Consider the following 25,310-nt stretch of genomic DNA (forward strand, 5'->3'; position numbering starts at 1 on the left):
CACAGCCCTCGCTGGGGCAATGCCAAGTGGCACTAGGGGGGCTGGTATGTGAACCCTGTCCCATACGCACCAGGGGTGAGGGGTTTGGCAGCTGGCAGTGCTGGCCCTGGTGAGTACACCTCTCCCTTGGAGCCCGGCTGGCAGATCATGTGGTTGGTGACCAAGTGGCTGTAGAGGATGTCCCGTGTGGTGGAGATGAAGCCGCAGCTGTGGCAGACCCCTGCAAAGGACACAAAGTGGGTTTGACCCATGGGCGTGGGTCCCACCGCAGGATCTCTCCCTGTCATTCCCATCCCCTGGTGCTGCTATCCACTATGGGCACACCAGGCAGTGCTAACTCACCGTTGAGGGTGTCCGTGTGCACCTTCAAGTGACGTTCGCAGTTGGCTTTGGTGGTGAAGGCAGACAGGCAGATCAGACAGACAAATGGACGCTCCCCTGCAAGGCAGACAGAAGGGCACCTCAACTCTGAGTGACAGGGACCATGGGGACAGCACAGCTACGCCTGCTCCATCTTTGGCTTTGCAGGTGAGCACCAGCTTGCAGGGCGCTGCCCCAGATCAGTAATCTAACTGGGGAAGACCCTCATCTGGCTGCAAGCAACCCACAGCCTCCCTGTGCCTCTGGCAGGCTGGCTGGCTCCCCTGTGGTCCCTGCTGTCCCCAGGCTGTGCCATGTCATGCCATGCCCATACCGCTGTGGCTCCGCATGTGGATTTCCAAGGAGCTGGCACTGGGGCAGCTCTTCTTGCACTGGGGGAAGGGGCAGACACGCTCGTTTGGGTACGTCTCCTTGGGCTTCTCATCCACAGCAGGTGAGCCCGCGCTCTGCCGGCTGGCACAGTAGTACATCAGGTGGGCTTGCAAGTTGCGCTCGCTCCGGTACCAGATCCCACAGTCCTTGCATGGGAAGACATCCTCTGCAAAGGGAAGGGATGGATGCCAGGGGATGGGATGAGCACGGAGATGAGGACGGGCATCCCCTTGGGGACCCCTCCCCCGGCATCACCCCGGCACTCACTGTTCACCACGGCAGTGGCCAGGATGGCAGCCATGCCCGCCTGCTGGGGCAGCAGCTGGATGTCGGAGTGCAGTGCAGCCGGGTAGGGTGAGTCTCCAGGCTCTGCCTTCACCGCCTGCCTGGGGATGGCAGCCGGCTCAGCCACCACGAAGGCGCACATTGGCTCATCCTCCTGCACAGCACGTGTGGTCCTGCACCACACGGCATCATCTGGGGGCAGAAAAGGCGAGCGGTCAGCATTACGCCCCTGGAGCCTGGTGCCCAGCCCTGCTCCCGGCTCCTGGGTGCTCTCCCTCCCCCGTGGCAAAGCCTGGGCTCGCCTGGAGGTGGCAGTGTCAGCCCACGCCTGATGGGCACAGCTCCACACTTGCAATACTGCTTGCACTGAATCTTGCAGTAAGGTCTGCATTAAGTCTTGCAGCAGTGCCTGCACCAACGCTTGCACTGAGCGCTGTGCTGAATCCTGCACCAATGCTTGCAAGGCTTCCAATGGCCGCTGCACCAGCATTTGTAACACTCACACAAAGCACTGCACTGCATCTTGCACCACTACCTGCACTAACGCTCACAACAAGGCTTGCAGCCAGCACTGCACCAATGCAGCCCCCATCATCACCGTGCCAACCCCTGACCCCAGCGCAGGTACCAACCCTTCCTGTAGATGACAGCGTTGGCATCGGGCTCTCCGGGCACCAGGGGCACGCGGGACAGCCAGCAGCTCTCATCCCCCAGCACCAGCGTCACGGGTGGGCTCTGCTGTGGGCAGGGAGGGCTACAGGTGAGCATCAGGGTCTTCGTGGCAATGGGACAGCAGGGGACAGCAGGGGACACTGGCATGCCCGTGCCAGCGCTGCACCCTGTGCTGCCTCCCTGCATCTCTAATGAATATTAATGAGCAAGGATGGGAGGGGGGGGGGGGTTGGAAATTAATCTGCCTGATCCTCTGATGGCTGCCGCGGTAACGATATGAAATCTAATTATTCCTCCCAATATTTCTAAACCCTCCAACTCAGACTGACAGTCACAGCCGGTTTTAGGCCTTATCACTGCGAGGAGCCGAGTGCTCGCAGCGTGATAAAGCTCACACACACACACACACACACACACAGGGGCTCACACACACGCGTGCACACTGCACCAGTGCACACGCAGCGCTGAGCCTGCAGGAAGTTGCCCTGGGGAGCAGCTTGGCTCTGTGCACGGGGTACCCAAGCAGATGCAGCTCCCTGTGGCATCCAGGACCCTGCAGCACCCTCGGGTGCTCCCACTCCATCCACAGCCACAGCAGCAGCTGCCCGTCTGCAGCCCATGCTGAGAACCTTCCTTGTTTCCCCTGAACAAAGAGGTCAGTGTCTCCGTGCCGAACTGGCCCTGATAACCATCAGAAACTCTATCTGCTCTGCATCCGCCTGGGCTGGTGTTAGCAGGGCAGCTCCCCCCAGCAGGCATCCTTCCTCGGGGGAAATGGGATGGGCACCGAGTTCCCCTTGCATCCCTTCACTGGCGGTCTGCAAACCCTCCTGAGCAATGGAGTTTTGGAGAGCACTGCGGGATCCCCTCTGGGGATGCAGCAGGCATCCTCCTCCTCCTCCATCACCTCAGCCACAGGGCCATCATGCAGCGGGGAGCGCGAGCGATGCTCCTCATGCACCAAAGGCACTCCACGTCCCCGATTCCCACTAAAACCTGTGTATGGCTGGACGTCCAGCTGCAAGATGGCATCTGGGGGAGGCCCCCTCTATCTCCCCCCGCCGCCAGCAACAATGCGAAGGGACCCGAGGGCGACAGCCCGTATCAGGGATGGGGCTGCGATTCCTTCCTCGCTTCCCCAGGCAGAGATAGGAGGGAGGCGAGCGGCGGAGGAAAGCAGGGCTGGGAATCATCAGCCCGCCTCGATAAGGGAGCTGCTGAAATGGGAGCAAAAATATTTAGACAATAAATGAAGTATCAGAAAAAAAGCCGCGCATATCTTTAAGGAATCAATCATCCTGTACCGGGTGTCTGGACACACGGCGCCAAGCGGGAGATATGGAGCCAAACTGGGCAGATAAGGGTTAATCAAGGATTTAATTCGGCAAAGATAAACGGGCCTGAGCTTAAAAAAAAAAAAAAAGAAAGAAAAAAAAGAAGAAGAAAAAAAAAGAGTGAGGGAGAGTGGAGGAGGAGGAGTGGGGATGGAGCCAAGCTGAGATCCTGGCTGCGGAGCCCCTGGGCTGGAGCTGACCTGCATGGCTGCAGGGAGGGGAAGGATGTGTGAGCGCGTGTCTGTGGGGCCCCAGCCTCTCCATGCATCCCTGCACACCCATACACACCACCCGCACTGACAGAGCAAGCATGAGCCACCAGCAGCCTCTGCTGGTCCCAGCTCTGCAACGTGAAACTCCAGCAGTGGTGCCCAAAACCAGCAGAAACCCATCCTTCCCAAAGGCTCCCAGCCCCTCTCTGTACCCCTGCTCGTCCCTGAGGTTCCCTTTGTGCCCCAAATCCTCCTGCACCCTGACCCATCTCTGTGAGAGACACATACCTGCCAACAGCCCACTTGCACTGCCAGGGGGACCACCAGCCTCTCAGCAGTGCTGCTGTCCCAGGGCACCCAAAAACACCCAGGGGATCCCATACAGTCCCAAAGCTCAACACAGGGAAAATGCCTTCTCGGGAAATCCCTCTCCTCAACTTCGCTCATCGCTGCTGCAGGGCTTTTCCCACTCCTATATGTGCTCCTTACCGCTTCGCCGTGTCCTGGTGATGCTGGCTCACTGTGGATGCTGCCCTGGAAGGGTCCCCAGGAGAAGCCTTCAGGGAGGCTCTGTCGGGCTCGCACCCGACGCTCCCCATCCTGCACCACCAGCTCCAGTTCATCTGCAAGGAGAAGGATGGAGTCAGTCGGTCCCGTCCCCATCCATCCCCATCCCCATCCGTGCCCGGAAGAAGAAGAAGGTTCTACGCAGGTATTGGGAAAATCCCACCACCCTGGGTTCCCCAAACACTGGTACTGCAGTTCCCAGGCCAGGGAAACCCGCTGGTGCCCAGCTTGGTGGTTCCATACCAGTGCTGGGGGTCTGGGCACACCGTGGTGCAGCAGAGAGGAAGGAGCGCTTCCCATCCCCGCATCCAAAGTCGCAACGGCTTCAGGGCTTAATGGCTTTGATTATCTGATAAGGCTCTGGTTTAATGGGTTAGATAACATGTTAATACACTATGAAGGCTGCTCTAAAATGTTTTAACTGTGCCTTTGTCTTTCGGAGCGCAGATAAGATGGCAGGTAACCAATACTGGGATGTATGCGCTCTGGCTGCTCCGTGCCGTGAGGATGCTCTGTGAAGACACCAAGCTGCCACGAGCCCCATGCTGGGATCCTCCTAAAGCCACCACATGTGTTGGGTCACAGTCCCTGCTGCCACCACAGCACAATGGGGGACATCGGTGTCGCATCCTCTAAAGGGCTTTGCAAAGCACTGAGGTCCCACAGGCAGGGAGAAGGCTGCGCTGGTTGGAAGGCAAATTGCTTTCAGGGTTAGAAACGTGGGGAGGAGAAAATGATCCCATGGCTGCCGAGATTGAAATCTGATGTGTTTATTAGCTGGGCTGACATCTGGATCCTCTCTGTGCTGGGGTTATTCCAGGTGAGCATCAGGTGCTGTCTGTGGGGTGGGGGGAGATGAGAGCTCACCCAGCCACGTGCTGGCACCTCAGGCTCTCTCTGTCCCCTGCCCCCTATCATCCTTCCAGATCACAGTGTGGTGGAAGGAGGGGAGAAGAGAGCTGGGAGAGCCTATAGGTCCATTCCCCAGGGCCCAGATTCCCTATGGGCTGTGGGGGGGGGATTTCTGGCTCACAGCTGCCTTTGCCACCCTGCAGCCCAACTGCTCTCTCATGGAAGCCGTCCCCATCCTAACCCAACTGCCACCCCCCACACACCCCAGCACTGCCCCCCTGTTGCCCCCCTCCCTCCATCTCTGTGGTAATCAGCAGCGTTTGGGTCAGGAGACCATGTCTGTGAGATAAGCGTGTTCGCCTGACACTTCCCATGTCAGAGCACTTCATCTTCTGTGTATCAATCCCCAGCAGAGAAAACACGCAGGCGCTGATAAAGAGAAAACCGTTCCAGACTGGGGGACAAAAATAGAGTCGGCCCCATCGTGGAGCACACAGCAGCATGGGCTGCCTGCTGGCACCCCCAAAAACTCAGCGTGGGGATGGTGCTGCCTGGAGCCGGGTCTGCTGCTTGTGCTTGAATGGGGATGCTATTAGATCCTCCCCCCCCATGGGGACACGGGGTGACAGGGAGGTGGCCAGCTGTGTCCCCATGCTTGTCACAGCACCCAGCAAGAGGGAGAGGAGGAAAAAAAGCCCTGTGCTCAAAGCACTGCAACGGGGACGTGGCACGCAGCAGTGCCACCCCTTGGGGACGCTCGAGGTGACCGACGCGCACACAGCCTGGACGGTGGCCTCAAGGAGCAAAGTCTCTGCACCCCACACTGCCACTGCTGCTCGGTGTCACCACCCCGTGGGGTGACACAGGCCTTTATCTAATCTCACCATCGGGTCCCGGTGAGGTGGAACCACATCGATAGTGCAGGAATTCCCATCTCCGAGATGATTAACCAAACGGGGCAGGGATGGGGCGGTGTGCTTTGGGTCACCAAAAAGCATGGAAAGAGAAAATAAAAAACAACCACCCCAACCCACAAAGCTCGGTTCCAACGGGTGCCTCTACTCAGGAGCTGCGTAGGATCCCAGCATCCACCCCAGTGCCCCATCACAAGGAGGCACAGCTTTGGGGACACGTCCTCATGCTGTGGTGTTTGCCATGGGGCTGGCAACTCCTTCTCCCCCCGGCGCTGTGCTCCAGCTTATCTCCCCATCGAGATTTCAAAGAAATGGCCCAGGCTATGCTGGAGAGCAAAGATTAATCCTGTCATCGCCCCGCTGCTGGTTATCAGCTGATAAATGAAAGAGAAAGGCTGGCTGCCACCTGCACCTGGGGGCTGACGGGGTCCTGGAGAGGAAGGGACAAAGGGTGACCTGGGGTGACACAAGGTGACACAGGCACTTCTCCAGGAGTAAGGAGAAGGGAAGGACGAGGGCTGCCCAGCTGGTCCCATCCCAAAAGGCTCCCACGTCCCTTGCCCAACGGGTGTCTGTGAGACTTTAATCAAATTTGAATGCATCAGATCTGCCCTGGGACAGGATCTCTGATTTGAGGACTCGGAGTGTTTGCAGCTGCCTGGATACTATCTGGATAAATACTGCTATCAGGGAGTCATGGGACTGCTTCCCAGCACCATGCATCACTCCTATTAATACTTGTGTCCCAGCCCCCAGGGCCAGGTCTGGGGGTCACTGGGGGCCTTCATGCCCCAAATACACCAAAATGAGACATCCTGGATAGAGCGGAAACAAGACATCTTCAGTGATGCCTGAAACACAGGGCCAAACAGATCCAGCCCAGCCCATGGCCTGGGGATCCCTAAAGGGCAGGCCGAGTCTGTCTGTCTGTCTATCTATCCATCCATTCATCTTATCTGACCACCCATTTGCCCTTACATCTGTCCATCCATCCACCTAGCCATCTATTCACCCACCTCTCCATCCGTCTGTCCATCTGTCTATCCACCTCTCCATCTGCCTATCCATCTGTCCATCTATTCACCCATCTGTCCATCTAGCCACCTGTCCATCCATCCATTCATCCGGCCATTTGCCCACCTGTTTATCCATCTGCCCATCCACCCACCTGCCCACCTGTTTGTCCACCGACCCATCTGCCCATCCATCCATCTACCTATCCACCTATCTGCCCATCCTCCCAGCCCAGGAAACGCGATCTGAGCGCGGAAGCGGAGCCCCCGAGCCCCCCGCTGCTGCTTTCCGAAGCCGTGAGCGCGTGCGGCGGAAGGAATAAATCCTGACAACTCAACTAGCGCAATGATGTGATGGCACCGCGCCGATAAGATGGAGGGAGCCGATTGGGAAGAGTCTTAAGCTGCAAACACGCAGCATCTCCACTCTTCACCTCCGCTCACAAAGGGAAATCTCTCCAAAGGGGCTAAGGAGATTATCCCGGCTTTGCCGTCCCGGGTGCTCGAGTAATCAGGGCAGCCTTGGGAACAACAAAAGAGTGAGCGGGGCTTAAATTAGAGCAGGCGAGGACGGGGGCTCGGGAGGCTCTCACCCCTCTCCAACTGATCCCAGGCCACTATGGGACAGCCCCGACCCCACGGGTGGCTCAGATCTGTAGCTTTGGGCTCCGTTAGGGGGGGGGTTGGTGCAGAACTGCTTGCTGCCAGGGTCGGGGGGGGGGGGGGAAGAGTTCTTCTGCCCTTATCGCTCCCCACCATCGCTCACCATTTATTGATTTTTTTTTTTTCTTTTGCCACGGTACAACAGCAAATCTTTATCGTGCTGAACCCTGACCCCGGTTAATGGAGGAGCTGTTACCTACCCTGAGCAGCACAGCAGGCAGAGGGGGGGGGGAGGGAGGGTGGGGAAAGGAGGGCACGAGGCTCCGCTCGCCAGCTGTGCTGGCACCGGCCATGCCAAGCTGTGCCCCTGTACCCCAAGGAGCTGCGGTGCCCTGCCCCAGCAGGATGCGTCCCGACAGCTGGGTTTGCCTTCAGGGCGTTGCTGCGTCCCACAGATGGATGGGGCCACGATCCTAAAGGGTCCCCATCCTGCATCCCACCAATGCATGGGGCGCGGTGCCAAGGGGAAGAGCAGGAGGAGAAGGATGGCTGCACGCGGGCAGCTTGGAGCTCCCTTCTCGAGCGGACCATAGTGGTTGCTGTGGTAGGAGATGCCATCACACTTCATTTCAGCACAGAACAGGTGCCCTCCCTGCCAGGACATGATTGACCCCACAGCTCTGTGCTGCATTGAGTTTGCTTTGGGGTGGCAGCGTCGATCATTAGGAATACAACCAGAAAACCCCCTAACAAAAACTTTCAGTGTGTGGCAGATTTAGGGTCAGACACACATTAATCTGCTCCAGCAATGCCCCCAGCCCACCCTGAACCCACACTGACACCATCCCAACTACCCCGAGCATCTCACCAGCCCACGGCGTGCCCAAGCAGCAAGGTGACAGCCACATTCCCAACGTCCCCAACACGGGACAAGTGTCACCAGCCCTGCTGCAGCCCCAGTGCCACCACAGAGCTCTGCCATGTCACCGGCAGGCTGAGCACGGGGGGCAGGACCCCCATCTGACGGGGCTGCCATCCCAAACCCCAACTTCTCCTCCTTCCTTCCTAGCAATCTACCACAAACACAACTCTCTGCCGCTCAGCCCGGCTCCGGGCGATAAAAGAGAAATAGCTGGAATTATTTTTCCCACCCACACATACCATTGTGGAGGGGAAGGGGGAGTGCAGGGGCTGTCCGTCAGGACGAGCCGTCCCTCCTCACCATGCCCTGCTCACCCCGATAATAAACCTTGAGGTTTGCACACCAGCTCCGGGCGGCGAGAGATTATTCGGGCAGGAGTCAGGGCGCAGATAAACACAACCGAACGACTGAGGGAAAGGGGGGGGTGGAGGGGAAGGAACAAAAGGGAGAAGGAGAAAAAAAGAAGTTTGTAGTTTTAATTAGATGGAGGGAGAAAAAAAAAAAATGGCACTGAGAAAGTTATCTCTACGCTGGAGCTGGGAGAGCACGCGGAGATGGGCAAAGATGGATATGGGGATGGGGGCAATGTGACCCTCGGAGCCTGATGGTCCCATGGGGGGAGGGGGGGGGGACACTGTGCCCCACACCTGGGTGACACTGTGGGGATGTGAGCAGGTGATTGCTATTGGTGTGGCATAGTGCCCGGACTTGTGGGTTTCATTTTTTGGGGGGGGAATATTGGTGCATGATGAGGGATGGGGATCTGCAGGACCTTAAGCACAAAGCTGGCCAAAAAGCAGCGGCCTCCCGGGGCTGCAGCCTGCTGTGGGGATTCTCTGGTGTCTAAATGAGGCTGAGCTGCCTGTAGCTCTGTTCACCAGGCCAACACCTAATTCAGAGCCACTCGCTGTGCCCCTCCAGGAGGCAATGGGGACCGGGAGGGGATAAAGCCCTGTACACCCAATTCTCCCCGCTGGAGAGGGGCTGGAGGCTGCAGTGCTCCCCAGACCACCAGCTCCCCTCGCAAAGACAGGGCTGGGGGAATGCTGGTCATAGGATGGTCTAAGGGATGGGATGGGTGTGAAGCCCCCTCTAGGACCCAGACAGTGCCTGGTGGGCACGGACAGCAGAGCTCCCACACCAACACCTCTCCAGAAAGTGCCCTGAAGTGACCAAAGCCCATCCGGGCAGCAATCCCCCCTCCAACACCAACCTGCCCCGTCCATCTGCAGCGCTCCCAAGTGCAGGAGTATGGATTCCAGTTATCAGCCGTCCACGTATCAGAACCCTCTGCCAACAAGGTCATTTCAAAGATAAAAAGAAAAGACTCAAACGCTCTCCTCCCCCCAGCACCTCCTGCGCATGAGGCCGAGGAAAGCCAGGATGGTCCCTGCACGGGCGCTGCAGCAGACAGGCGACGAGGTGCCCGTGTCACCCCATAGGTTAACCCACAGGAAGAGCATCCCAAGGGATGAGCACCCACAGAGCCCCGCAGACCCCCGAGACCCCACAGGGGTGCAAACAAAGGCGCCTGGAGCAGCCCACCACCCCCCACACCCCTCCTCCCCACACCGCATCTTCGCGGCTGCCATTGCTGACATACGGCGGATCCTGCCAGATAAAAAGAAAATTCAGGCTGCTCAGAGTTTCCCTTTTTGCCAGCTCCATCCCTGATAAGTGCAGAGCCTGCAGAGCGCCTGATAGACGGGCTATCGCGGCGGTTGGTGCGAAAGGAACACCCTATCGCTGCAGCATCGCCGGACCGCCATCAACTCCCAGCCACACAGAAATTAATACCACTCCAATTACCAGAATAGAGATGGGCTGGGAGAAGGCGATAATAAAATCTCTTTTACATAAAGAATGCAAATAACCCGCTGCGGAGATGGGGGGGAAGGGGAGGCACGGCCGGAGCCGGGCGCTGCACTGCGTGGTGCTCATTTTGGGGGAGCACGCTGCAACCTGCTGCAATGCGACCCCACGGAAGCCCCTACGGACCAGGCAAGGAAAAGGGACGGGGTTTGGGATTGCTGGGATGTGAAGGGTTGATTTTAGGAGCGATGCATCGCGGTCATGGGGACAAAGAGCCGGAGAGGAGATAAGGTGGAGCCGGAGCGGCCTCGCAGCTCCTTCCTGCAGGAAGGAATGGGGGTATCAGTGGGGCCGCTGCGTGCTTCCCCTCAGATGGGGCGGGATGGGGAGCGGGGCCCATCCGTGGGGATTGGGGCAGCTGCTGCACACGTGCACTGCTGGGCAGACCTTCCCAGGGCTCTGCATTGCACACAGCCGTGGGGACGCAGCGGGTGTCCCCATCCATTGCTGGGCTGGGGTTAGCTATCCGGCACTGGGGTCACCCCTTCCCGTCATGTGCAGTGGGGAGGAAGCGTGCTGCTCTGAGAGGCTGCCAATGGGACGCACACAGCCCATCATCCAAAGCACTGCATGGCCACCCATTGGGGAACGGTCACCCCGGAGCCAGCGGTTCCCCATTGCAAATACACCCACAGGCCTAATCTTCATGGGGGAATCCTGACCTTCTCCCCATCGGTGTGGAGGTTTGCAGATAGGAGGGCGATAGGGCACGGGGCACCCAGCGAGCATGGCATGGAGATAGCAGTGGGGAGATAGATGGCTCGAGCTGCGTCTTGGGGTTTTGATAAGCATCGCAAAACCACTCCAGTGGTTACCAGGATGTCTGCAAAGTGCCCTGTGTGCACATGGGGCAGGACAGAGCTCTCGCACGCTGCAGCCCTGATGGTTTTTATGGCCCCAATGGCAAAGCAGGGGACATAGGGCACTGCGCCCATCACCTTCTGCATGGAGCCTGGCAGGAGGCACGATGCTTGCAGCATGCCCCAATCTCAGCCCCACTTTTGCAATAGGAGCACACAGTGATGACCGCACAGGGACCTACCTGGCCCATTCCAAGAGCTCAGCTCCTGCGTGTTTTCTCCAGGATCTGACTTCTCCGTCTCCTTTGGGCTCTCAGGAACATCTTTGCACTCCACCTCTGCAGCAGAAGAACATGAGATCAACACGGAGCACCCCAACCCATGGCACACACCAAGAACCCTGCACTTCCCCTGTACCCAACCAAATCCATGGGGACCCCAAATCCATGGCACAATGCACCACATCCACAGGGACCCGAAACCCACACAATACATTACATCCACAGGGATCCCAGAGACTCATGGCACGATGCACTACATCCATGGGAACCCCACAACCCCATGGCACAACGCACCACATCCATGGGGGACCCCACAAGGCATGGCACAGTGCACTACATCCACGAGGATCCCAAACCCACACAACGCATCACATCCATGGCCACCCCAAACCCATGGCCACCCCAAACCCACGGCCACCCCAAACTCATGGCCACCCCAAACCCACGGCCTAATGCACCACATCCATTGGAACCCCAAGCCCACACAATACATCCCATCCATGGGGACCCCAAATCCATGGCGCAATGCATCATGTCCACAGGGACCCCACAAACCCATGACAAAACACGCCATATCCAAGGGGACCCCAAACCCACACAATGCATCACATCCACAAGGGCCCCACAGATCAATGGCACAGCGCACTACGCCCACGAGGACCCCAAACCCACACAACACACCACATCCACGGGGACCCCAAACCCACACAACACACCACATCCACGGGGACCCCAAACCCGCAGCACAACGCCCCACACCCATGGGGACCCCAAATCCACACAACACACCACAACTACGGGGATCCCAAACCCACACAACACACCACATCCACGGGGACCCCAAACCCAGGGCACAATGCACCACATCCATGGGGACCCCAAATCCACACAACACACCACAACTATGGGGATCCCAAACCCACACAACACACCACATCCACGGGGACCCCAAACCCAGGGCACAATGCACCACATCCATGGGGACCCCGGTGCCCCCACCACGACCCACAGCCCCACGTCACCCGCTGCACTCTCCCGTCACGGCTCTATTTGTGGCGTATTCATAGCAACTTGATAACAATTATTTTCTCCATTAACTGCTGCTGGAGATGAGGCAGATAAGAGCCTATCTGCATATGACAGTGTGGAAGATTAGTGCCCAAAGTACATGTTTGCCTTCGTCCCGGGCGGATCACCCGCGCGGAGCCCAATCGATAGGCACCGGAGCGAACACCCTGGGGTGACGTCACTGCCATGGCAGATTATTAATACAGGTGATAAGCGGAATGATTAACATCAAATAAATCAATCACCGGGTATAAAAGTCCTATTATTTTTGGCTATAAATCAAAGTGCCTGGCATATTGATTTTTATCCATCTCGCTGAAAGCTTTAGTGGCCGTTATTGCTGCTCGGCGTTATCTCTGCTATCACCTCTTTATCGAGTCGGGCCAGTGCCAGGTGCAGCTCCGCGCCCGGCTCCCAGCTCCGTGCCCCCATCAGATAACACTCCCCACTCCTAAGAAGACTCTGCCTCCATGGGGCTGACCCCTGGTGTTGGGGTTGGGGCGCTCGCCGGATTCCCCACTCCCTGAGCCCATGGTTTTGGGGTTGGGTGCACGCCGGGAGCCTCTCGGCCAGCCCCACGCAGCGTGCCCTGCTGCTGTTATCTCACCGGGAGGCTGATTAGGGTTTGCCCCCACCTCCGCAGGAAGGAACTGAAGGGCTATCTGGGCCCCAGGGTGGGGCAGCAGGCGGCAGGCAGGCGGCACCGAGCAGGAAGCGGGCGGCAGCGGCACGGCTCCATCCCCATCCCATTGGCTCCATCCCCATCCCATTGGCTCCATCCCCATCCCATTGGCTCCATCCCCATCCCATTGCACAGATGTCAACCTCAGGAGTCCCTCTCTATCACTGCACCCTTCCCCATTACAGTGCTAACATGTAATGCACCCAGGATCCCAACCTGCTTTGGGATCCAGCATAGCCCCATGTGTGGTCTAACCTCAAAGTGTCCAAATTGTCCCCAGCTGTAGATCCTTACATGTCCAGAGCCCACCAAGAGCATCCTCATTCCTGGCCACCACATCCACGGACCATCACACATCCACAAGGACCCCACAGATCAATGGCACAGCACACTGTGCCCACAAGGACCCCAAACCCACACAACGCACCACATCCATGGGGACCCCAAACCCGCAGCCCCCATGGAGCCTCCAGGTTCAGCATTTTGCTGAACCCTCCACTGAACCCTTGATGGGATGCTCTGCTAACGGGGAACAAACGTTACATACAGGGGCTCTCACCTTCGCTGCTGGGGGGGCTGCAGGCGTCGCGCTCCGCTGAGCCCTCACGCTCCGAGGTGGCCCCATCCCTCTCCATGGGGCTCTGCTCGCCTGCAGCAGCATCCTCACCTTCCTCCATCGCTCCCAGGGAACCTGTGGGGCACAGAAGGTGGTCAGTGGCATCCATACTCATTGAGGGACCCCAGAAAGCATCGCCCATGGTCCCCGCATCCTTCTGCTGGTGGGGGCCCCAGAGAAACAGAGATGCACTGCGGGTGCGCATCGTGCCGCTGTGCTGGAGGAAACTGGGGAGGTATATTGGGTAGAAACAGGGTGTGTAGGGCACGTATGGCACAGGGCAGGAGGGACGCATGCAGGATTATTGCAGGGCACAGGAGGGATACACACAAGGCTGTCAACGGCAGGGTGCAGGAAGGACGCACGTGGGGACGTGGCAGGGTGCAGGAGGGATGCACCGCGGGTACCTCGCCACCCCGCCGTCCCCATGGCAACGCAGCATCCCGCCTGCACCAAATTAAGGCACACCCCCAGCACATGGCACAGCGGGCAGGGAGCACAGCGATGGGATGGGGCTGCGGCCCTCCGCCGCTCGCCGTGACTCCAGGCATGTATATTTACAGCGGGAGAACAAAGGGCCATAATCTATACAAAGCAGACAACAATGAGCGTGAATAAAGAGGCTGCCGGAGAAGGGAAGGCAATTTATTCTAATTCTGCTAATTTCAGTTCCAGCACAATTAAAAAGACTCTGATAATATTCAGAAACAATCGCCGGCTAACAAATCGTTTCTCTTGCGGTAAATGAAACATTGTTAGGCTAATTTTTTCTTTCACGCCTTCCCAGCTCTCGGGCTCCTGATAAAGTTAACCCAAATCGTGCTGCTCCAGCACAGCACTGCCACAGAGGGGTGGGGAGGGACCAATGGGGACCGAGCTGTGTGGCAATGGGTGTCCCAATGGGCGTCCCAATGGGCGTCCCAATGGGCGTCCCTAGGGGTGCTCCAATGGGTGCCCCTCCTGGCGTTCCAAAGGCACCACCCTACTCACATCCCACCTTGAGAGGCAATGGGGACAAAAAACCACCCGAAAAAACTCATTTCTTGAGAATGCATTGATATGGGATGCCTACAGGGAAAGGGTTGCACCGGCTGGGGACAGGCGGTACCCGCTGCATCTGGACCCACATCCCCAGCCCCAGGCAGGGAAGCACCAATGGCTGTGGGGCTTAAAGGAGCCCTCGGCTACGTTAAGAAAAGTAAAAAGGGGTGAAAAAGGAGGAGGGGGGGCTGAAAAAAAAGAGGGAGAGAGTGGCGGAGCAGAGCGTCATTTCTGTGGGATTGCTGGGAGCCCTGCGCAGTTATCGCCGCACACAGCCTCCCTCCGCTTGCCTGATCTGTCTATTCTTCATTAAGCAAATACGCTGAAATGGAAATGAAAACATAATAGCTATTTGATTTTCGGCGAGATATTTTGCATATTGGTTCGGTGCTGATAGCGGAATTTCATCAACTCCCTTTTTTCATGCTTTAAAACTGAATTACTGAGGCTGGCTTTACAGCGATGGGAAGAGCCCAAAAGCGCTCTGCTCCGAGATCCTCCGCTCGGCGATTAACTCTTCTTCCTCCTCCCTCCTTCTCTCTCTCTCTCTTTTTTTCCTTCCTTGATAACAAGGAGTTTTATTCTCCGAATCACAGCGGCTGTAAGAAGTCGCGTTGAGGTGTTGGCGACGGCGTGCCAACACTGGGGTGGGCGCAGGGATGGGGGCAGCACCAGGGCCCCCCCTCAGCCACACCACCAACCCCACACCTCTGCACCCCCAGAACGAGGAGCATTGGCCACCCCTCGGCTGGGATAGCTCCAACTTTGGGGGGAAAAAAAAAATCAAACGAGAAAAGAAGAGGGGACTTTTCCACGCTGCCAAAAGAGAGACCCTGGGCGCTCTGAGAGCAGGCACGCAGACAAGAGCAAAGCGATAAGGGGCCGCGATAACAGATAGAAAATAGCAACAGATCCAGACTTTCCCACCGGCTCCGAGCAGGGGGGAGGAGGAGGAGGAGGAGCCCATGGAAGCCGTCCCGCGAGCTGCAGCACTGCACGTGTGAGCAGGGGGCGACCTGCGAGCTGCTGGCTTTTATCAGCACGCATCAAAGTTCAGGTGGAGGTTTAAATAAAAGGAGTCGGCACTGCCCAGAGCCACGGACTGAAGGCTGACCCCACTTTTCGCCCCAAATCAGCCAAAAGATCGTGGGGATGGAGAGCCTAAATACGTGATATAGTGGCCTCCTGGTGCCCAGAGATCTCCTCCCTCTCCCTCCAGTGTCCCCGTTTCTATGGGGTTGAGGTCAGCATCACAGAACCACAGGCACAACTATGGGGTCAGCTGGCAGCGAGCAGCCATATAACAACCTTGTTCTTCATTTTCACCACACCCTTCAAGCTCCACTTGACATTCTGAATTAAGAAGAGAATTCAGCTCCAAACGCAGAGGAAAACCAATCCCAATCCCCGTCAGCCAGGCGAGCATCCCCACCAGGTTCTGGCTCCCAGCGCACAGAGCACCACAGGGATGGGACGACGGGTTGCTCATCAGTTGCGCTGCAATGGAGATGCAGGGCCGTGAGCCTGGGTGCTTTGGGGGCAGTGCAGCAGCCTCTCAATCCCAAATCTCTCTTTCTCCCAAACCAGCACAAATTTGCAGAGAAAAGCCACAGCCAGCAGCACTCCCTGGACAACCCGCTCTCTCCCCAGTCCATATCAGTTCCCATCTGCGCCATCACCAACTGCATGTCCCCAGATTACGCCCTGTGCCAGCCCCCCTCCCACCCCATAAAGCCATCCCCATCGCTGTGCAGCAATTTGGCCACATCCATCGTTGCACGGGGATTCCCCAGGGTCTTGTATTGAGGTTGTGCTGCAGCCGCTCCGCAGCACGTGATGCCTGAGGAGCAACCTGGGCTGCAGGGTGATCCAAAACCACCGCTATCTGATGGGCCAGCAGCCCACACTTCTCACCCAATTTTTTTTTCCCCGGCACTTATTAAGGTTTCTTTTCCAGCAGCCCTAATGCTCTGCATGGCCTCGGGTGCCCTGAGCAGCACAGGAGGTGCCAGGAGCTGCAGCCAATGGAGGTTTTGGTGGCTAGGAAATGACACGAGTCCCCAAAGGGCGTGCTATCTACAGGGTTATTCTGTCCTCCCCTTGGCTGACCTTTCTCACCTTAACCTCACCAAAACTGCAATATACTCCTCAGCGACGCGGACTCGCTCATTTTTGGGGGCAAACGAGCACTTTTGTGCACAAAACTCTCCCTATCAGCCCAAGCACAGGTTTGGAACGGCATCCCCTCCCCTCCCCCCTCCAGAAGATATCAGTATTTTTAATATCAACCCCATGCATGGAGCTGATAATGTTGGGGCCAGCCCCAGCTGTACCTATCTCGAATCGGGAGCCCTTCTCTATCGCGCCCAGATAAACTCACCCTGCGGCTCCCTTGTGTTAAAAGGGTGAGGAAGAAAAAAATAATAAATATATATGTATCTGGGGAGGTGCTGGGGGAGGATGCTTATGTCTGCGCCATAGAACAGAGGGTGCCTTGCTGCCGGGGTGGGGGACACTCTGTTGGGTCCCTCACAACGCACGGTGATCCCAATCCAATGGCTGCAGGGGATGCTTGCATCCCTAAAGGAATGCTCTGAGACCAAAGCAGTGGCTCTACAAACTCCACCAGCAAGAGGCTAAGGGACAACGGTGAGATGTGGGTGGCACCTCTCCTACGGCACGGGTGCAGCCTCCCCATGTGCACCATTGGGATGGCGACCCAAGGCCGCTCCACGCCTCCTGCATCCTTGAGCATCCCCCAAAGCAAGCGGGGTCCGAACGGGGAGAGGCCCCACACATCTCCCCATCCCAACCACCCCTCTGTGTTCTACAGGTTCCCTTGGAGAGACGGAGGAAGACGATGGGAGAGCAGAGCCCATCCCATGCTCCACATGGACACCCACGGCGACGCTCACCCCAAAACGCGCACGCATAGAGCGAGAAAAAGAGAAAAAGAACAGAAAAAGCCGAGCCGAAAGGCAGAGCCTGAGAAAAACCAGCCCTGCTGATAGGGGAGAGATTGGTTTCAGCCGGAGCTGCTCCCCCTGCCAAGTCCACATCCTATCTGCGCGGGGTGCAGTTACTTAACATTCATCACCGGCTGAACTCTGTAACTTTATCAGCGCCCGAGCATGGCGCCATCGCCGAGCCCAGCCATTCCCGGCGCTCAGATAGGGCCGATAAACCGCTGATAGATTACAGGAGATTGTTTCACTTCAGGGGACGCGATTACTAATACTAATAGCAGAGAGCCCGCATCGTATCAAACAGCCGCCGCGGGGCGGGGGGAGCGGCCGCGGGGGGCACGGGGAAATAATGAGAAAGAAAATACAGGAACAATGACAATGAAGTGACTTTACGTTTCAGATGGGGCCGATAAGGCCCTGATAGATTTTTAAGAGAGGAGAGAGCTTCTAATAGAGCCGTCCCCGGCCCCGGCGCATCAGATGGATTGGAGAAGATTGCCGCACAAAAATGGGGATGCGATCTGCTGCCGGAGGATGGGGGGGGGGGGGGAAGGAGATGCTGCTGTGTGGGGAGAAACTGAGGCAGCACCACGTGGGGCGCAGGGACATGAAGGGATGCGCAAGTGGGATCAGGTGGCACAACCGTGTGGTCCAGGAAACGGCCCCAAAAGCATCAGGGAGCAAACGGGCCTTGGTGAAAGGGACTTTTTCTGGGTGGAATGTCTCCATTTCTGTATTTTTCCTTGGGATAACGGTGTCCTGCTCCTGTGCAGGATGCTGGCATTGTGAGGCCTTGAAGGATGGGAGGGGATGGGATAGAGAGGAATGGGGATGAGGATGGAGTGCGATAGGGATGGGAATGGAGACAGGACGAGGACGGGAATGGTGTGTGATGGGAATAGGGAGTGATGGGGATGCTCACCCACTGCACAGCACCACGAACACCACAAGCAGCAGGTGACAGAGAGGCCGCAATTCACACACTGTGCTAATCCAGTGACAAATCAGACCCACACAGGGTCACCCATCACCTCTCACTGCTGCAGGTCCCCAACCTGGGGAGCCCCAAATTCCTCCATCCAAAACTGCCAACATCCAACAACTGCCAGCAAAGGGATGAGGCCAGATTGTGCCCTCAAGTCTGAAACTTCAGCTACCAACAGCATCACGAGAGGACGAGGGTACAGCAGGATGCCCACCAGCCTCCAACATCACTGCTGGGGATGCTCCCACTCCCCCAGCATGCCACCAGTCCCAACTCTATGATCAATAACATGAGGACAAGCAGGGATACGGAGCACAGCACATCCCTGTGAGGCACAGTGTGCACTGAGCCATCAGCTGGGCTCCTGCATCCCTCACTGCTCCTGTGGGTGCGCAGCCCCCAGTGCCCTTCGCAGCCCCCCTCTGCCCCCAGCAGCCCCCAATGCTGGGTTGGTGTCTGCACACCACGCGTGCTTGGGTTGCTTTTCTTTTTCTTTCTCTCTCTTTTTTTTTTTTCCTGTTCTTGGCATTTTGGTGGAGCGAGATAAGGGTAAAAAACAACAGAGCTGCTCGGAGAGTGAAAAAGGGAGATAGATAACGCAGATACCGACTCCTACACAAAACAGTCCTGGCTTTATCGCTGCTTTTTATCGCAGTTCCTCTAAAAAAAAATAAAAAAATTCAAGAGAACAGCCCAACTGGAATGGGGCAGCACATTAAAAAATGAACTTTATACTGTTTGCTCTTTAGTTTTATATTTGGATGAAACAAACTGAGATTCCCACAGCCGATACCTTTCCCTGTGCTAGGAACCAAAAAGCCTGAGAGTCCGGACGGCTCTGGCAAGGATGGTTAAGGGACATCAGCAATATTTAGGAAAACACCCAATAAGAGTGATTTTTCAAGGCACCGGGCAGGAGGGGCTGAGCATCCTTAAGGCTGAATGGGATCATGATGAGGATGTGCCTGTGGAGCGAGGCCGGACCCAAAGCTGAAGCACGCAGCAGCATCCCAGGGCTGAACCCAACGCACAGAGCACAACCAGCAGATACAGAAAAGAGACAGGAAGAAGTCCTGGAAGCAGAGCTGGGGGGGTGTGAGGAGGTCCAGAAGGAAAAGCGTCGCCAGGCGCAGCAAGCTGGCTGCAGTCCATTGGGAACAACCACACAGCACGTGGCACCACGGCAATGGGGGAAGCCGAGCATCCCCACGGCACGCAGCAAAGCTCAGTGCCAGCAGGTCCCAAGTGGCCAAGTGCCACCATCCTTAGGGACACAACGCTCGTGGCTGGGGATGCAGCGCAGGCAGCCTGGCTGCACGAAGCCACGCCACACATGGAGCGAGGACGTAACCCGGCTCACAGCACAGCCCTGTGTGCTGAACCCCAAAAGCTGCTGCCCGCTGTGCCCAGCCTCACCCTGAGAAGGAGGGAATGAAAAAAAAAAAATATAATAATAATAATAATAAAAATGGACCGGAGGTTTTTCCCCTCCCCTCGCGCTCCCTTCCCTACCTTCTTTTTGAAAAACATAATTTATCTGTGTATTATCAAGAAATCCAGACACTTTAATCAGTGAGCTATGAAGTCAGTATTTCCATTCTTATCTAGCGGAGGAGTGGAAATGGAGAGCAGATAGGCAGCTCCGAGCCGGGCCGTGGTGGGGAATGTTAATGGGAGGAGCAGCAGAGCCATTGGCTACCGAGCTGCCGCTATCGCTGCCATTATCACAGCCTTATCGCCGCAACCATCGCGGCGCAGTAATGGGGCCAGTTCAACTTTCCGCATTATCATAGAGCTGGAAGTAGCGCGAGAGGCCTCGGCTGGGAGATGGAGCGCCGTGAGCTGCCCTGAGTGCTGGGAATGGGGCTGTGCCCAGGGTGGGTGGCACCGCGACGGCGGCACGGAGCTCGGCGACCCCAAAGGATGGCCACCGTGCGACCCTATCGCGTGGGATGGGCAGAGAGAGAGACAGAGAGAGAGACAGAGAGAGAGACAGAGAGAGAGACAGAGAGAGAGAGGCTTGCTTGCTATTCAATGGGAGATGTCAAGAAAATATGTTGATGTGAGAAACGGGAGATAAAGAATTATTTTAGAGGAAAAAAAAAAAAAAAGAGGGGAAAAAAAAAAAAAAGCCGTGGAAGGCTCTTATCGGGAGTGACTCATAGGCACACACTCCTTAACCCCGCTGCAGCCCAAGGTCAGCAGTTACATTCCTTTCAGCATTTCATCCCTTCCGAAAAAACATGCTGCTACAGGAACAATGCGCAGCCTTCACTGCGGCGGCTGTCGGAAGAGGGAACTTTATTACCCCCGAAACACTTGAACTTTTCTGATAAAATATGGAGCAGGACAGCAGGCTCACTGAGCCCGGGCAGCCAAAACTCCTGAGTCAGGCGGCAGCGGCGGTCATGGGACACAACTGGCGAGCTGTGAGTTAGAGGAGCCCTCCCCTTCCCCCAGGAGCTGTGGACGAGGCCTCTTCCCTTGCCCAAAAAGGCTCCACTTGACCCCAAACTGCAGGGTGCAGCAGCTCTGCCCCAGGCTTGGCCAACACCGCCGCTCCCAGCCTGAGTGCCATCCTTGCAATGGACGTGGGTGCCATCCACCCCAGTGCTGTGCGTTACACCTCCGCTCCAGGATGACCCCATCTCACATCGGTGGGAATCCGAGATGGGGACACACGGAGGGATGCAGGGCATGGCGTCGCCGTGTCCACAGTTGCCTTTGGGATGCTGCCATCCAGTGCCCCTCTTCTGCCGTATCCACCGCTCCGTCTGCCACAACACCCCCATGGACATCACGGCTCGTTCCCAGCCCGCATCACCGGCCCACAACTCGCAAAAGCCTCATAATCCACCCAGGGAAAAGAGTGACCTCACCAGCCTGCACGCAGAGCACAAATCCTGCAGACAACCCTCTGACTCCAGGTGCTGGGGACAGAGATGTCCCAAAGCACAGTGCTCATCTCCATCAGAGCGCTGGAAGCGGTCCCTGGCTCACCACGGTTCTCATCCTGCAGGCAGTGGGGAGCACAGCATGGGGCCTATGGGGATGGCAGCTTGGGGACAGACCTGTGGAGGGGTCTGAAGTTGGGGTAGCAGCCCACACAAGTCCAACAACTGGCAGAGCATGGCACAGCACAGAGCGTGGCATCCAAATGATGATCGTGACACGGGGAGGCACAGAAGTGAGGTGTCCCTGTGCCACCATCCACGGTGACAACCCTTCCCCCAACCCCAGCAGATAAGAGGTTGCCTTTTTCCAACCTCACAGCATCACCTACGGTTGGCTCAAAGCCCTCACCCTGCCGTCAGCAGAGTTGGTGGCCATGCAGGATCAGACCCAGGATGGTGGGATGTCCCATAGCACTGCTGGCCGCATCCCCACCATCACAGCACCAACGGCCTGGCCTGGGCCACCCCACTCTACAAAGATGCTCCAATGGGTCCTCACTTTTAAGTGCAGCTCCCAGTGCATCCCAAGGGGATGGCAGCAGCTGGCTGCGGGGGCAGAGGTGCCACGGGGCCCTGCCAGCACTGAGTCACAGCTGGCAGGAGCTCGGAGGGGTTTGCACAAGAGGGGAGGGGTTGGCACACGGGGTGGCAGCGCCCATGGGAGCAGCAGCAGAACCCTGCAGGACGTGGGGGGCGTCCCCATCAGTAGGACATGTGAGGGGCTGTGCCCCCCCACTCCAATCTCACAGATAGGACCGGTTTAGGGAGGTGCTGCTTATCCTCAGGGTTCTCCCTGCAGATGAGGGAGGAAATCCTCCCCAACCCCAGAGCAGGGGGGGAAAAGCATTGTCTGCCACCCACTCCTCTCTGGCAGCACGGATGGGGAAACTGAGGCACGGAGGGCGGTGAGGATGGAAAAGTGCAGCAGCAGAACAACAGGAGGGTGGGGGGGGAGGGAAGGATGGGGGGAGGAAAATAAAAAGAGCAGAGCGGAGGGAGTTAGTCACCTGCATGCTACCGAGAGGAGTGACGCAGAGCCAACAGCGGGAGGAGCACCGGGAGGATCAGACACGGCGGGGTGACCGCTGGCACCAAACAGATCCCAGCACCGGGGTTCCTGCAGCACCCACAGCCCCACTGCACTGCAACAGAGAAATATTGCCCCCCCCACCTCACCCCCTCCCCCCCCCCCGCCAATGGGGCTCGCTATCTAACACCATCACACGGCAATTAAAAAGTATCCACAGACAAAAATACGACAGCCCTCCCTCCCCCCCCCCCGCACACCCCCACGCGCGTTTGCTGCGCTGAGCAGAATCGGAGATAGAGATCGGAAAAGAAAGTCAGTGCTCGTCAAAGTAATGCAACATCTGTAGGTGATAAGCTCGGCTTCTACTTGAGGCTGCTTTGCACACGGGGTGTGTGTGTGTGTGTGGGGGGGGGGGGGGGGGGGGGGGAACACGCTGAGAAATAACAGCACATGCACGCAGCTGCCCCCCATCAGGTAATTAAAGCACCTGCATTAATCACAATTGCAAGGGAAGGGAGCGTGGGAGCCCTCCTGCCCCTCGTTGCTGTGTTTGTTGCTGCAGCGAGCGCTGCTCCAGCCTGGTTGGGAGAGATAAGCAGCCCTTATCTGTGCTGGCGATCTCTATCAGGATGGAGATCGGCTGCGCTTATCGGAGCGCAGATCTGCTCTGGCTGAGAGCAGAATAGAAAGGGAAAAAGGGGAAAAAAAAAAAAGAAAAAACCCACAGCCTCCTGCGACGACAACAAAAGTGCTCACTTCCAGCTCATTTAGGAAGGAAAATAAAATGAAATAAATACATTTATATACTAAAAACAGGCCTCGGGGAGGTGCACGGGTCAATGTTATCGCCCCCCCATCGCAGGGCTGCGTGCCGCCAGCTGCTCGCTCATCAGCCGCGCTCCTGCGTTTGAAGTTAATAAATATCACGGGGCTATCAGCACTGGGGATCGGCTCCTGCGCTCTATCAGCCCCTCACATCTATCTGCCAGCAGAACAAAAGGCTGAAAATAAAAATAAAAATATATATATAATGAAAGAAAATAAAGCGGTGGCAGCTGCAGGGAGCTCGGCGTGTGTGAAACGTGGTGATGGAGGGAGGAGGGGGAGGTGAGCCACCCCAGGGGGGTAAGAGCGTGGTGTAGGGACAGGCACACGGCATGGGGATGCGAGATGGAGAATGGCGACACGGCGTGGGGATGGGGACAGGGGGGACAGCACATGGGATGGGGGCATGGCATGGGGAATGGTAACACAGCACGGGGATGGGGACATGGCACAGGGAACAGCACGTGGGATGGGGACATGGGATAAGGAGCAGCACACGGCACGGGGACATGGCATGGGAACAGCACATGGGATGGGGACATGGGATAAGGAACAGCACATGGGATGGGGACAAGGGATGGGGAATGGCACACGGCATGGAGACACAGGGAGACGGGATAGGGAACAGCACATGGCACAGAGACCCTGCAGAACACAAGAGCTGGATGCGATGCTCCCATCAGCACATCCCCATGGCGTGGCAATGAGGGGGGGGGCAGCCCCAACCCCTCCCCAGGGGGGAGAGGAAACCTTCGGCACACACAGAGCGGAGGGGAAGGTTGAAGCGGGCGGTTAAATATAGTCCAGTGTCTGATCTTTGTCTTATCACTGCCAGCAATCGGCCGCGATCTCCCCCTTATCTGCGCTGCACATCGGGTTTGTCAGATATACATAATGCAAAAAAAAAAAAAAAAGAAAAAGAAAAGAAAAATAAAAGAAAAAAAAATAAATAAAAAGGAGGAGATGAAGACAAGAGAGGGAACATAGCGTCACTGGGGAAAATAAAATAAGCAGATAGGGATCTGGAGGAGGTTTTAATGCTCCAGCCGAGATGATAAAAAGGATAGACTTTGTGGAAACAGGTCCGGTCTGTACATGAGAGGAGTCTGGTTACCAGAGCCCTGATTCATGCATACTTTCCCTCCTCAGGAGAGGGCTGTCGGAGGCAGCGCAACGCGCTCTCGCGGCGCTCCACGTCTCTAATGACTGTTTTCATGTTGACACATACAGGAAGGGTTCCAAGCTTTCAGCTTTTAATCGCTTTTGGCCATCGCTGGCGGCCTGAGATCAGCCTCCCACTGTATCAGAGCTTCGCATCTCTGCAGTGAACGGGGGGGGGGGAGCCGCCCTCGCCCCATATCCCCCCCACCCTCCACATCACCCCCCCAGCACCCCACATCCCCTCTGCACCCGCTCCATCTTATCCCGTTTTCCCCCACCCGGATGTCCAAAGGGACCCGGCTCCATCGCCGGGGAGCAGAGAGAGAAGAACCCGCAGAAGTTGGATAAAAGGAAACGGGGAATAATCAAAAGGGAAAGAGAAAAAAAAAAAAGAAATAAAAAAAACAACAACCCGAGGAGGCAGCTGGGACTATTTTTAACTCCAGCCGGGTAAAAGTCTGCTGAGCTTTATCGGCAGAACAATCACCCCAGGCAGGGAAACAGGTAGGTGCAACTCAGCCTTGCAATTATTTCAAGAGAAAGATAAAGCCCTATTATCACATGGTGGCCAGCCTTCCCTATCCTCCCATCTCGGCCTTATCGCCCGCTTCCATCGACTCGAGGGGGAGAAAAAAAAAAAGAAAAGAAAGAAAAAAAAAAAAGCCAACAGAGAGAGGAAGGGAAAACGCAGCCGGCGGAGCCCGACAGCCAAAACTTCCAACAGTTGGGGGAATTTCTCCTAAAACGCAGCGACGAACGGCGCATCCCAGCCCCGCATCTCGCGGACCCACGGGGGACAGCGGCCGAACGGGGATCCCCCCCCCCTCCGGAACGCGGAGAGGGAACGCACGACAAAGATGTCCCGTGGAGGTCGGGGAACCCCACGCGGAACCGAGAGCCCC

General features: G+C 57.0%; 1 protein-coding gene across 5 annotated transcripts in view; it reads right to left on the reverse strand.

The window, feature by feature from the left end:
- The window catches only part of ZFPM1 (zinc finger protein, FOG family member 1), a 28,493-nt gene that overhangs the window by 2,621 nt on the left and 562 nt on the right, over window positions 1–25,310 (reverse strand). The window contains exons 1-9 of one of the 5 annotated variants that reach the window (XM_052686237.1): window positions 22,400–22,512; window positions 13,390–13,521; window positions 11,042–11,137; window positions 3,746–3,879; window positions 1,671–1,776; window positions 1,021–1,230; window positions 695–919; window positions 343–438; window positions 71–220 (exon numbers count right to left, since the gene is read on the reverse strand). In XM_052686237.1, coding sequence (XP_052542197.1) covers window positions 71–220; window positions 343–438; window positions 695–919; window positions 1,021–1,230; window positions 1,671–1,776; window positions 3,746–3,879; window positions 11,042–11,137; window positions 13,390–13,507 — 1,135 coding nt within the window. In that variant the 5' untranslated portion in view covers window positions 13,508–13,521; window positions 22,400–22,512. The other 4 variants (XM_052686235.1, XM_052686234.1, XM_052686236.1 and 1 more) reach the window with 4 other exon arrangements.

Source organism: Tympanuchus pallidicinctus, unplaced genomic scaffold (genome assembly GCF_026119805.1).
Source record: "Tympanuchus pallidicinctus isolate F22 unplaced genomic scaffold, pur_lepc_1.0 scaffold22, whole genome shotgun sequence".
Classification (NCBI taxonomy): Eukaryota; Metazoa; Chordata; class Aves; order Galliformes; family Phasianidae; genus Tympanuchus; species Tympanuchus pallidicinctus.